At 43.0% G+C, this 14209-nt stretch overlaps 1 protein-coding gene across 2 annotated transcripts; it reads left to right on the top strand.

Annotated features, from left to right (window-relative positions):
* The first annotated feature begins 3714 nt into the window (after nucleotides 1–3714).
* Nucleotides 3715–14209, top strand: rab33a (RAB33A, member RAS oncogene family). Of its 2 annotated transcripts, XM_008279463.1 has the most exons (4): nucleotides 3715–4162; nucleotides 8699–8839; nucleotides 11452–11532; nucleotides 11618–14209. In XM_008279463.1, exons 1-4 carry the CDS (start codon nucleotides 3764–3766, stop codon nucleotides 11840–11842), a joined length of 846 nt encoding a protein of 281 aa, XP_008277685.1. In that variant the 5' UTR covers nucleotides 3715–3763; the 3' UTR covers nucleotides 11843–14209. The 2 variants fall into 2 exon arrangements, with proteins under 2 accessions (XP_008277685.1, XP_008277686.1); XM_008279464.1 differs by lacking the exon at nucleotides 8699–8839.

Here is a 14209-nt window from a genome sequence, read left to right as displayed (position 1 = left end):
GGTGTGTTCATACATGTGAACAGGAGTGTGTGTGTGTGTGTGTGTGTGCATCTCGGGCTTGTTTTCTGCTGGTCTGAGCCAAAATGGAAGCACAGCAGCTCAAACACACTGCAGCTCGCCGTCAGACATCATTTCAAACGGTGAGTAAAACTGCTTCTTTATCTTTCTTATCTTTCTTTTTAGACCTCCAAAGCATCGGCGTTTACGGATTATAAAAACGATGGAAATAGCTGCCTGGCTCCATGTTCCGTAACTGAAGGATGAACATAATGGGATGTGCACCACTCAGGCTATTTGCAGTCAGACACTGATAATAATAATGAGAAACATGCTAATAGTGAGGCTGGAAAGAACGCTGCAGGCAAGAAAACTGCTGCGTCGCTTTTAGTCACGATAACTGTGCGGCTTCAGCTGTGGCAACGATGCTCAGTAGACAACTTTGAGTGACATTTCTCGGCAACTTCTGGACCGACCGCCATGAAATCATGATGTCGTCTTGTTGATTCGCTGTTTATGAGCAAATCTAGTGAGTGTAGATTTCATCAGTTATTTATAGTGAGTTTATTATTGATGTGAACAGGTGCCACATGCACATTTAAAGAGATTCCTTCCCCGTGCCAAGGAGGACGGAAACCGAGTCAGTGAGGATAATAGTAAATGAGAAAAGTTGATTTTAAGGGGAATAAATATTTAAAAGCAACACAGAATGTCTGAGATCTTTACTGCATTGTTTTCTATTATATGGTGTCACCTGCTGCCTGGAGTTTGGGTTTTGTTTTACATAAATGAAGACATTTGCGCTATCAATTATGTACAAATTGGTGCATACAAACTCACCAGAATGAAGGAAATTAGATGTTTGAGGTGGTCGTCCTTCTGCTCTGCTAGATTCCTATTCATTCAAATCCAGCAGCCGTCAATGTCAACTGGCATATTTTTGCATGCCAACATGGCTGTGAATAAAAAAAAGGAGAATAACAAAAATCAAGTGAGTAAAAGATGTCATAAAACCTGAAAAAAGCAAGAAACTCACGAGTCATTTCTACTGACTTGAGCTACTGAGACGTATAAGTTGTTGAAGTGCAGGTGGTTTCCATAGCAGTGATGTATTGATGCTGATTTGGAGGGACGTTCCTTTTCTTTTACGTTAATCAGGTCTGGAATGTGGGAACGCTGCCGTCCTCTGATGCTTTATGGAATGTGATAATCAGATCATGTGACTTGAGAAAATCTGTTTCACTTTCTGTCACAACCTGAAAGGAAAGCGAAAGCTACAATCACAATGAAGTAATGATATATGGATATGAGTAAATATGTAAGATATTATCTGGAATTTCACAGGCAAGGAGCTACCATGAAGAAAACAAACTGTTAGGGTCTATTACTATTAGGAACTGGGGAGACCCATCGCAATACGAACCTCTTTGCATCTTCCACTAAATAACCAAATAACCATGTAACGCACCGACCTGCTCTGTGAATCCAGTGGGTTTATTGTGACAGGTGGGTGTTTATTGAGCAGTTTAATCGTTTAGTATCAGTGTAATGGTCCCGTAGGGAATACCAGCGAGCAGTAGCACCGAAAATCTAAATGTACTGTGAAAAAAATGGATTCAAATGTCAAATTAACAGCACATCAACATATAAACAACAAATGACTGCTGTAGGTGTCTCAGTGACGCCAGTTTTAACGAGTTAAAGCGTTGACAGTCTCTTAATCCTTGAATGGCAAACTCCTTTGGTATATATATTTAGACCTATCTTTAATTTGGCTCGCTACTTGGGGGATTATTTGATTTGAACTGCAATCATTTAAATCTTTCCACATTGTTCTAAGTTTTTAATGACCTGATGTTTATCCACCACACTATTCGGGTTCACTTGTTGTCTCATTTGAGCCTTGATTCATGTGAGTCATGGGAGACAACAGACACCTGAGACTCAACACCAGTCAGTTAGAACATATGAAGCCTCTTGTTTATGAGCTGAAACATCATCAAGAAGCAAAAAAGAAGCCTGCTTGTCTTCTACTTCAGCATTTCATATAACCCTCAGATGACTGAGAATCTACAGAGACACTGTGTTGGGTCCATCTTTACATCTATGTTACAAATAAAACGTTTCTATTAGAAGTCTGGAAGACAGATCAGTCTTTTGGACCCGACACAAAGACTAAAAACTACTGCTTTAATATACAACAATACATTAGATTATACAAGGCTGTCACAAGTTCTGTATATTACATTTCATGAAAACTCTTTAGGGCTGCAAGGTGGCTCGGTGGTTAGCAATGTTGCAGCAAGAAGGTCACCGGTTCGTGTCCCAGTGAGGACACCCGGGATCTTTCTGTGTGGAGTTTGCATGTTCTCCTCGTGCAGCGTGGGTTCTCTCCGGGTTCTCCGGCTTCCTCCCACAGTCCAAAAACATGTTGAGGTTAATTGGTGATTCTAAATTGTCCGTAGGTGTGAATGTGAGTGTGCTTGGTTGTCTGTCTCTAAGTGTAGCCCTGTGATAGACTGGTGACCTGTCCAGGTGAACCTGCCTTCACCCTGAGTCAGCTGGGATAGACTCCAGCCCCCCATGACCCTAGTGAGGATTAAGGTGTATAGATAATGGATGGATGGATGTAAACTCTTTACCTAAACTGAAGTCTGCTAAAGCCATTAAATGCATGTATTGCACTTGTAGAAACTGTTCTTTTCACTGCTGTTACTACATACTCTAAACTACAATATTAACTACTTTAATTAGTTTGCATTAGTCTTTTTGATTGATGGCAACATCTAATGACATTACGTTCAGCCAACAAATCACACTAAATTATGGGGAATGACTTTATCCTCTACAATCAAAGTTATTTTTAATTATCGGTCTTAACTGTCGGAAATTGTCCAGACATGTTAAGATAGGATTTTTTTTTTTATTTTTTTTTAATTAAGTTATTAAGCCAATTACATTAAGCTACCTCAACTTTACTTTAGTCCTAAATCAAATAATGCAGAAACTTGAGTTCAAATGTGACACAAAATCAAGTTAATGCAACATTACAACACCAACATCATACATACTATATAGTATTATACCCATTTTCTCATGTGCAATATATGAGTAATTCTCTTCCTATTTATACTTTTATTTGTCCTCTTGCACGTTTTTTTTTTCTTTTTTCTTAGATTAACTTACTATTTTGTGCTCTTTTCCTACATCTGTACGGCTGCAACAAGTGAGTTTCCCATTTGTGGTGATGAATAAAGTCCAATCTAATCAGCCCAATAAAACAAAATGATATTTGCAGGTTTGTCTCAATTTGAAAATGTTATTTTTGCCATGCATTTAATGAAGTGGTGGGAAAAGGTTCCTGAAATGACTTCACAGACTGTATGATCTTGGGACTGATGTTATGTTTAATCAGGTTTATGGCATCAATATTAAGTTACTGTCAGTAGTCATATAACTTAATGTGATGTGCTGCAGTTTTGAAGTGATTTTTAGTTTGCATTTTACTCCAACAGATCTATTTCATGGAGAGGTTTTAGGATTAAAAGTCGATTTCTGTTGTATAAAATTGTTTTTAATGCTTCTCCCTTTAAGGCCACAGTGATCTGCTGAAGCAGCTCCGTCGGTATTGTTCCATCCCTGGTCTCCTCCTCCTTTCCCCTCCCTTCACTCACCCATCCACCGTCCTCCCCCTCTCCTCTCCTCTCCTCTCCTCTCCTCTCCTCTCCTCTCACACACCGACTTGCGCATCGCCTCCTCCGGTATAATGACCAACGATTCCCCGGAGGAGGAGACCCGAGCTCCGGGTGGCGGCGGCGGCGTTGGAGGAGGAGGAGGAGGTGGAAGAGGAAGACGGAACCGAGCGGACGACAATGTCACCATCCTGACATCCTCCATGGACTTCCACAGAGCCAGCCGGAGCCGAGCCAGCAGCAGCACCGAAGCCGCCCAGAGCATCACGTCCTCGGTGGAGCTGAGCACCTCCTCCCTGGAGCTCAGCATCCAGACGCGGATCTTTAAGATCATCGTCATCGGGGACTCCAACGTGGGCAAGACCTGCCTCACCTTCCGCTTCACCGGGGGGAGTTTCCCCGACAAGACGGAGGCCACCATCGGCGTGGATTTCAGGGAGAAGGCGGTGGAGATCGAAGGGGAGACGATCAAGGTAACGGATGGATGCTGAGCGGCGGTGTTTCCTCGATGCCACCTCCCCCTCCTTGTTTCTTCTCTGTCTGTTGCTCATCTGCAGCCAGTGCATCAATCAGGGCCTTTTTATTTTTAATTTATCCTCACTCTGAAGCATCACAGCACACTTTGCATCACTAAAGAATATCTGTGGAGGTGTTTAGTTGCTGCAAAATGTACTTTTGTTGGGAGAAATTTTCATTTTGAGCCAACAAAGGAAGACAAAACAAAGCAGTGGGTTGGATTTGTGAGACCAGATGGGCATTTTGGTGGATTTTTCAGGGCTTGAAACACATCCAGAAATTATATTTTTACAGATTTGACTGTGAATCCAAATATTTTATCCTTTCTGCATGTTTTTGAGTTTCTGAAAAAACATCCAAAACTGAGTGTGCTGCTTGAAATTGCGCAACATTTCCTCATCCAGTTCTCTGGGAGGAAACTATTCACAATTTTCCATTTAAACCTGCCATAAAAAAAAAACACCCAAGCTCTATGGCAACGAATTCTCCTCAAGTAAAACCAACAGCGTTATAACAGTAGCGCTGTAATGGAACTCTGGTAAATTAAAATTTAATGACCTCTAAGCTCATTAGTAGCAGCACGTATTGGCAGAATCAATGTCAAACCAGAGTATGATCGCAGGACAGTTGTTGTATCATGACCAAAAAAAACGGATTTTAGTGTTGCTTCGATGCAGAATGGCTTGGAACGTTCCCCTCTGGTTGACTGACATGTCAGCCTTTTTTTTTTTTAACTCTCTTGGGTAATTCGCACACCTTCCCCCTCCTCGCTTGCACGGAGCCAAACAAATACAAGAATGCCTAAATGTGAGTCCCCTCCCCCCGTTTCGGTATCAGTAGAACGGTCCGTCTGCAACCTCCAGATGCCCCCTAATGCTGACTCATAAACACACTCACAGAGATGCACCTCATCTATTAGGTCAGTGTGCCTGAATCACCGAAATTCACCCAAAAGCACCTGCGAGACTCGTACTATATGATCCGCATGGTGTCAGAGTGTAAGTGTCGCTCTTATGGGGGTTGTTCTCTATGGGCATCTGGCTTGGTCGCTGCCTTCACAGCTGGACAATGTCGATATGAGGAATTTAAGACAAGATAAGCCTGGTCAAGTGCTTTTCTCGTTTTGCTGTAGCTGCAAAAGTGCAAGGATTGTCTTTAATAGTCTTAAAAATGTATTATCTTTGGAATTTCAGGATTCAAGTGTGACCAAGGCCAAGACCCAAAATATCTCATCAACTGGCCATTTATTTTGCTGTGGGGTTTTATTTAAGCTTTGCTGAACTGAGGTTAGCAGCTCCTCTACAAGGGAGACCTGCTCAGGATGGCAGCATCACATTTTTAAACAGGACAATACAACAAACACAGGATGATGTTAATCTTTAAGCATCGATTGTGCTGTCTTCGAGTAGCTGTGGACACCATGGATGTGTAGTTGGTGTTATCAGCCCAGTGTTATACTTTCTACGTCTACCACAAGTACATGGGGATTCGATGGGGTCTATGTCGTGTGAAGTCCACAAGAGTCGGGGGGAAACCTTTGGGCGTCCACGTAGAGCCCAAACTATTTTGTAAAAACTACAAGGGCAGTGAGGTGCATGTGTCAAATATGTCGATGCGACTACCACACATGAATAGAACACATCCTCCAGGCAGACTACAAAGTAGTACATTACCAACAACTACACGTCCGTGGTGTCCACAGCTGTCGAGTGCATGTCTGCAGGATAGTATGACCAAAGTGGTATGAAGCCAGTATGGGACACTCTGCAGCTTCGTATTCTCCCAAGTCTGCAAGAATTCTCACAGGACCCTCTGCAGACATCTGGGTATAGAATTTGCCACTGCTGCTATAGTGAATACATAGACGTAGACGACTGCATATTTATTGAATGCGTCCAAACGGTCTCCATAAGGACAAGAAAGTTGCATATTAATAACAACAACAACAGAGGCTTTATACTATTTCTAGTCCACTTGGACGACATGTTCCGTAAATGTGCAGTAGATTGTCGTCTACGTATTGCATGCATGTACTACTACCAGATATGTTACTGCTCATTTAACCCCGTGGCTAGAACGTAGTGCCCTCGCATCCTCACAGACATGGAAAATATAACAGTGGCTTAATGGTGCGTGTCCACAGGATCTATCACTTCGATGCTTTCCATTCATTTTCTATGTATTACCTACTTTTTATGTGAATAAGTTTGAAATATCTGCGACTTTATGCACAATAGTAGCAACAAGCGTGATCGGCGCCTCACAAAACTTCCGAAAAATGTTCAAATTAACTGTTGAAGACAGATTTAGCAACTTGCTTCTCACCTTAAATGTTTTCAGGAACTCGTTTTTGTATATAACGTTTCCAAATGAGCCGCCATGTTGGTCTGGTTTGAAGTCCAGCTTCCAAGTGAAGCGTCGTCCAATCAGGTGCAGCCAATGATTAGGCGGCCGTAGGGGGGTGAAGCCTGCTGTTGGAGAGCAGCTGTCAATCATCTATCAAGACGCTGCTGAGTTGCACACCGATCAAGCTTTCAGTGTTGGGAAGCAGTGAGATCTCTTGTGCCTAAAAACATCCCCGTGGACACGTACCATACTCTGGTGCAGGACACAGATCCCTTTTGAATAGAAAAGTTATTATCATCTTAAAATTGTCACCAAGCTTTAAAGGGAGTTTGTAATTCATGTGGTAATGAGTCGACAAGTTTGTCTCCAGCGCCAGAGCTGAGAGATGAAGCTGAAATCTATTTGTGTCTCATCCAGATGGTGCTTTCACTGCCTCTACATTGGACTCTACTATTGTTGAAGTGAAAAACACGAGTATTCAAGTAGTGCAGTAAAGCCTTTAAAAAGGTTATGAACCAAGTCCATGTCAACACAAGTCAAAACTTCACTCACAGTTCATGTATTAATGGATAAAAGGATTAGCATATAATTAAAATTCACTCAAAAGTCAGATTAGCTGCACAGGGATTTAACCGTGCGTCTCTTTTCCTCTCCAGTCCTCTGGCAGGTGAATTAAAGCAGTGCACAGATTGGCAACGACAAATGTGAGCTACAAGCTGCAGAGGACTATAAATAGCAGAGCAGAGCACTAAGTATAGATATACGGAGTGAGGTGTCAAAATAGAGACAGTTAGTTTGACCTACAGCCGCGATATCTTAGAGACTTAACAACATCAGATTACTTCCTCTTTTATTTCCGAGCGTTTTTAAAAAACAAACCCCAGTTATGGATTGAGATATTCTGCACTCCTGCCTACAAAGAGACTTTTTTGCTGATGGAAATTTAAGTGGAAATGGCAAAACTAAGTGCCGTAATCACAGTGCAGACAGCCTCCAATCAGCTTCACAGGATCTATTTGAATTCACTATCAATTAGATGAAAATTCTCAACTTGCTGTCAAATTATAGGGCACGCCAGTGTTTGACACACGCCGAGCTTTGATGTTATGAGCTGCATTAATGCTGCATTCAGCCTGTGATGCTGAATAGCTGGGCTGCTCCTTTCAAATGCTAATAGCACATAATTCAGTCGCGTTTTTAAAAGCTGCCGCCGACGGCTCAGTGTTGGGTCCTTGTCGATAGGCAAAGTGCTGCAGATCACACCGTTTGATAAGATGATTGCAGGGGGGCATATATGTTACCTCTTTTGAGATTTGGTGCTCCTCCCGGTTAAATCTGAACCAGATAAGGAACACAGCGCCGGAGAGCAGCTCCACAGGTTCTCTGGCCGAGGAAGAAATCTGGCGTCATGCTCAAAACCATTATGGTGTCAAACAGCTGTACAAAACCGCTCTGGGGGAAAAAATACCGACACATTTAGCTGAAATTATCTGAATTATCTTGTCAATCATGCTGTGACCTGACAGGACTCACAGGTTCGTCAAAATGTGAAGCAAACAGAAGGCAGGTAGTGAAACAGGTACAGCTTATTATCGTTTAACATTGCTGACTGGGCTAATCATGTAATAAATACAGCTCACTGGGCTTTGTTTTGGTTTTAAACACACATTTGTGCCCGTTTTATTTTAGCATATACTATATAGAGCGCCTGAAGCCTCTGTTAATGATTAAGCAGAAAATCCCATCAGGCTGCAGAACAGCGCTCCCCTGAGACCCTGGAGCCGGGAATATCCAGCGCTGCTTCCTGTCGATGTGGTTCAGTGCCATGTAGTGGCTTTTGTAAGACCTCATGGGCTCAGACAACTCACCGTAACCAGATTCGTATTCATGGCTGTCTTCTTATTTACGGAGGTTTATCTTAAGCATTTGCTAGCAATCAAAAAAATTGCATAGTTGCGGATTAAACCTGCACGTCTGGATCCTGTCATTGTGCGTGCGGTAATTTCTCTGACAGCCAAATGGGCCTGTGGGTTCTGGCCAGCTGGATACAGACACTGAGGGATTACGGTTCAGTGTCTTTCTCAGTTGTGTCAATCGCATGTAACATCAAAACACCAACCTATACTGCTTGTTGTGTGTCTCTACAGGTGCAGGTGTGGGACACGGCAGGCCAGGAACGCTTTCGTAAATCCATGGTGGAGCACTACTACCGCAACGTCCATGCTGTGGTCTTTGTGTATGATGTGACCAAGATGGCCTCCTTCCGCAACTTACAGACATGGATAGAGGTTGGCGAAAGAACCACGTGGTGTTATTAGTGCAGAATGGAGAAATGAGAAACTCCATCAGAGTTTGTCTGCCAAGATTTGACACTAATATGAGGTTTCCATCCTGAAACATTGTTTGACATTTAATGTAATCACTGCTGTGGCCTTCATGTCAGAGTGATAAAGCTACTCCTATAATAATTTACAGTATTTCAGCTGCTGTCTGCTGGCAGTGTGGTGGCTGTTTAATCTATTCCATAACTCAACATCCAACCTTTAGTTACTACTAGCAGAGGTACTAAACAACTAGTCAGTGAAGATTCTCAGTCATCCAGGTCTTGGTTATTCTCGTAGTTTAATCGTAGCAACTGGACTTGCTTGAGTTCCTTGAAGACGTTCCACCTCTCATCCAAGATTCTTCATCAGTTCTGACTGACTAGTTGGGAGTTCCAGATACTTATATCCTTAAGGAGCCATTAACTCTTGGGTTTCGGTTTCAATTGGAGGTTTGTTGCTCCTCCCCCTCGTTATGCGAGTTGTATAACGAGGATCCTTCATCCGTCTTCAAGAAACTCAAGCAAGTCCAGTTGCTACGATTAAACGACGAGAATACTAAAGAACTACTTGGTATGCCTACAGTAACTGGTAGTAGTCATAGTAGCCAGTTATAGAATGAAATCGTGTTAGTACAGTAGCAGTAGAGCAGTAATAATAGTGGTAAAAGTACAGTAATGTTGTCTTTTTCACAGCAGACCACAGATGTCTTTAATAACACTTAAGTAGCAGCTGCATTCCACTTAGTCTTGCATGTGACTCACTGTTGAGGCTTCGTGGGACACTTCAAGTGAGTCATTGTTAATGCTGTTAGTTAAACCAAAGCATTTCCTGCTACGATGAGTCAATATATCTGAAACGGCAATAATGTCGTTGTAATGGCAGGACGACTTTCAGAGTGAGCAGTAGAAACAGTACTAGTGCAGTTTTAGGATTATTGGGGTTTAGTTGTCCCTTCCTAAAATGGAAATGTATTTAAAATGCCTTGGAAATAACACATTTTACATGGCTTTGGTTGAAAATACTCAAACATTGACAAAAACAATCACCTTGTAAATTTGCTGAAGTTCTGTTAACCTCCACTGAGTCACGTCAGATTTGCTGTTGCATTTAAAATGCAGCAGATGGACTCGCTTTAACTTGCAAAGTTTCCATCTCTGGTAATTTCCTCCGTTTTGTGATACCGAGAACATCAACACATTTCAGATTTCAGTTAATCCACGCCCACGTCACACCCAAAGCCACAGGACAAGACCGACTCGTTGGTAAAAATGTGAGATTAAACCATGACAGGAAAAATGTTAAGCAATCGAAGGTTAAATAAATAGTAACAGTCCAAGAAGTAACATACTGTATGTTAGTTATATTAGTTGTAGAGTTAGTCACTGTAGTAAAGTTGGTAATGACTGACACTGCAACAAAAATTAGACAGATGTTTTGTTTAAAAAGATTTGAGATCATTTATGTATAATTTCACGATGGTTACTCTCACTGTGAACCTGAGTCATAATGTCTGGTTTTACCAAATGAAACCAGGTAGAAGCACATTTTCTATGCTGTTTTGGTCCTTTTCAATTGGCTGAATCTACTCAATTATCGTCAATATTGGATCTTACTCACACAGACTGCCATTGACGGTGGCTTCACAGACATCCTGCCACCAGTTCAATGACACGACGGTACTTTGGCCAAGTAGAAGATTCACCGATCAGCCGCGACAATAAACCCACTGACAGGTGAAGAGAATGACATTGATGATCTCGTCGCAATGGCACCTGTCATTCGGTGGGATATATTAAGCAGCAAGTGAACAGTCAGTTTTTGAGGTGGATGTGTTTGAAGCTGGGAAAATGGACAAGCGTAAGGATCTAAAGAGGTTTTGATGAAATGGTGGGTGATGGCCTGATTGTGGTTGGTATCTGTGGTGCAACGAAGGACAGTCGATGGAAATCCAAGGAACGTGAAAAGTAGAGGCTGGTCTGTACAATTCGATCCCACAGAAGGGCTACAGTAGCACAAACTGTTGAAAACCTTAGAACTAGACCCAGAACTGGACCATGGAGTAATGGAAGGAGTCATAGTCTAATGAACCTTGGGGTAGTGGTGGCAAGAGGATGCATTGTGGGAAAAATGCAAGCTAGCAGAGGCAGTGTGATGCTCTGGACAATGTTCTGCTGGGAAACTGTGCGTCCGGCGTTCATGTGGATGTTACTTTGGCACAAACACCTACCTAAATATTGTTACACCCCTTCATGGACGCAGCACATTGTTCCCTGATGACAACGGTCTGCAAACATCGTTTGGTAATGGTTTGATAGCCATGACAAGATGTTGAATTCCCCAGATCTCAGTCTGATCAAGCATCTGTGGAAAAAACAAACCTGATCCACGGAGATTCCACCTCACAACATCCAGGACTTAAAGGATCTGCTGCGAACATCTTGGTGCCTGATAGCACAGAGCAGCTTCCATGTCCCAATGGGTCAGAGCTGTTTCAGCAGCACATGGTTTTAATGTTGGGACTGATCGGTGTAGTTTAGTTGGTCTTTATCTCTAATCTTGACCCTTCTCTCTTTCAGGAGTGCAATGGCCACCGGGTGTCGGCGTCCGTACCTCGAGTTCTGGTAGGAAACAAGTGTGACCTTGTGGACCAAATACAGGTTGGTGAGCCTGAGCAAACCCTGCAACACGATTCAACCCTTTATTCACCATCCAGCTCGCAATTAAACACCGTTTCTCATCCAGGTGCCCTCCAACATGGCGTTGAAGTTCGCCGACTCCCACAACATGCTGCTGTTCGAGACGTCGGCCAAGGACCCGAGGGAAAGTCAGAACGTCGACTCCATCTTCATGTCCCTGGCCTGCCGCCTGAAGGCCCAGAAATCGCTGCTGTACAGGGACGTGGAGAGAGAGGACGGGAGAGTGCGGCTCACACAAGAGACTGAAACAAAGAGTAATTGTCCGTGTTGAGGAAAAGGAGGAGTGGGAGGCATAATGGAAGGGAAGAGTAACTGAACATGTCGAGGAAGAGGAGGAGGAGGAGAGGGATGACCGGGGCTTAAACAAGGGTCTTTCAAATTAAGTGCAACTTTTCTGGTTGAGGAGAAGGATGAGGGGGTTGAAGCTGACACTAAGAGCAATGATTTAAAGAAGTGGAGGAGGTGGAGGACGGGGGGGACGGTCCATCGGTATTCTGAGGATGAGGATTTGAAGGAAGGAAAAAAGGATTGGGGAGTAATGTATTTATTAAGAAATGAGATTAAGTTGCCTTTCAGACTACAGGTTAGTGTAGAAATTCTTCCTCTCATCTGAGCAAACACACAATCTGAGTAAATACACTTTCTACGGGACCTGCAGTCTCGATGCAAAGCCTTTTCCCGAAACCAGCCCTGGCTCGGTGTTGATCACAGCCGTTATTAACAGCAGCGTATATTTCACCCTCATTCTAAAAGCAGCATTTCCTAAACCCCTTTTCTACTGCCTTAAAAACTAAAAAAAAAAAACGCTGCCTCTATCACAGTTTTAATGAATCACTGAGGCAAAAGTAGCAGAAGAGGTTTCAAGCTATAACACTCTGACAGCCTCTGAAATGGACTTTTTGAAAGGATAAACGACTCTTTTCTGTCTCAGCCGTGTTTAGTTGACTCGGAACCACTGTGAGTTAAGACAAGTGCATAAACACATGCTAGATAAAGTTAACGTGGACAAAATAGGAGGCAGATAAGACCTTGACAAGAAGGCTTCCTGAAAGCGGGCCATTTATAGTTTGTCAGGCGGCACCATCACCTATTGATTTAGAAGCTGTAAGATCCTCTTACCCCTATGCGGGAGAAATGCACTCTCCTACAAAGAAGGCGAGGCTCCTCTTTCTCATCTCCTCCTGATGTAAACGTATCCTCCTATCCACGTTTTCCCTGTTGGCAAAGTGGCTCACCCGGCCGTCTCTTTGCAGCAGTTCCATGTATTCTCTGATGAATAATTTTCCCAGGGCAGAGGCCTTTACCGGCTGCCTTAGACGATGCGCTGTCCGCATCAGCATCACTGCCTCCAGACTCCAGAAAGTGCAGCAGAGAAAACTGTGACCTCCCGTGTAGATAACGGAGAAGCTTTAGTGCTGCGGTGGACTTTCAAAGCCTGTAACAGAGGAGTGAAGAGTTTCCAAGTCGTCGGCGACGCGGGGCTGCATGAAACACTGTAGAAAGCCATATTCATTATTTACTACCCGCAGACAGGCTATACATTGATTTAGCTCCCAGCCGGGGTTGCTGAGTGGAGGAATACCCTGTACATAACTCAGTGATGAAGCTACGAAAGCCTTTGTGCGATAAGGCATCAATCCTGACTGTGATATGTGTCAGTTTGATATAGCAGCACACTTACCATATTTTATCACCGTAGCCTACTTTTCAGCCATGCTATTAATATATCTGGACGCCACATGTAGAGAATTCAGACCGTTCGAGAGCGTCGTTCCCTCCGAGCCGACGGTCTGATGACCTGATTAATCCGACACACGGAGCAGGTCGAGCGCTGAGAGCCAGAGGTGCATCGCTTCTGGTCGCTCTGACGCTTAAATCAGTGGTTACGAGTGAATCAAATGAGCTCCATTCATTCTCACCAAACGGGCAAATCTGTGACTTGAAGAGGAGATTTTTTAACCTCCGTAAATGCAACTCATAGAAACCGGGATAACGTCCACTGATCCGTTTTCTAACCCGCTTATTCTGTTGAGGACCGCGGGTGGCTGGAAGACATCCCAGCGTGTACTATGTGACAGGACGGGCGCACCACCCTACAACTTTCATCCAGTATTAGCAAAACGTGGCTAATTCAGTCGTAGAAAAACACGTTGGAGGAAGAAAGACTGTGCCTGAATTTCTGTCATGAACTCACCAGATGTGAATAACGAAGCATTTGAGTTGATTTCAAATGATTGAAAAAGAAAAAAGAAGGTACGATTGTGTTGATTTTGAAATATCTCGCCTCAATATACGTAAATCACTGAGCTTATTCAAGTGTAACTCATAAGGTAAAACAACATTACTGAGGGATCATCTCACGTCTCTTTTTTTAACCATTTGAAATCACAAATGTGGAACGTGTGCTTTACCAGGTTACAGATGTACAGTATGTATGCTTGCCTTCCCCTTTCTTCCTCTGTACCTACAAGACGTTTTGTAATATTTTTTGCTCTTATTTTGAAGTGTTATTCTTTTTTGATAACTCATGTTTGCTCTTAAAGGGATGCCTTGACATTTTGAAGTTTAGTCTGGTAGTTTTGTTTCTCTGCAAAAAGTCTGTATGTGGATTTAATAAATATCAGTGTCATCACGACGA

This window comes from Stegastes partitus, unplaced genomic scaffold (assembly GCF_000690725.1).
Source record: "Stegastes partitus isolate 25-593 unplaced genomic scaffold, Stegastes_partitus-1.0.2 Scaffold160, whole genome shotgun sequence".
NCBI lineage: Eukaryota > Metazoa > Chordata > Actinopteri > Pomacentridae > Stegastes > Stegastes partitus.
The sequence above is the reverse complement of the archived record's forward strand: the minus strand, read 5'-3'. Positions and strand labels throughout refer to the sequence as shown.

Excerpts from the sequence above, each read along its gene's own strand:
- rab33a (XM_008279463.1), top strand. The coding sequence starts at position 3,764 with ATGACCAACGATTCCCCGGAGGAGGAGACCCGAGCTCCGGGTGGCGGC. Across the intron at positions 8,840-11,451 it reads ACTTACAGACATGGATAGAG|GAGTGCAATGGCCACCGGGT; the intron begins GTTGGCGAAAGA and ends TCTCTCTTTCAG. Across the intron at positions 11,533-11,617 it reads ACCTTGTGGACCAAATACAG|GTGCCCTCCAACATGGCGTT; the intron begins GTTGGTGAGCCT and ends TTTCTCATCCAG.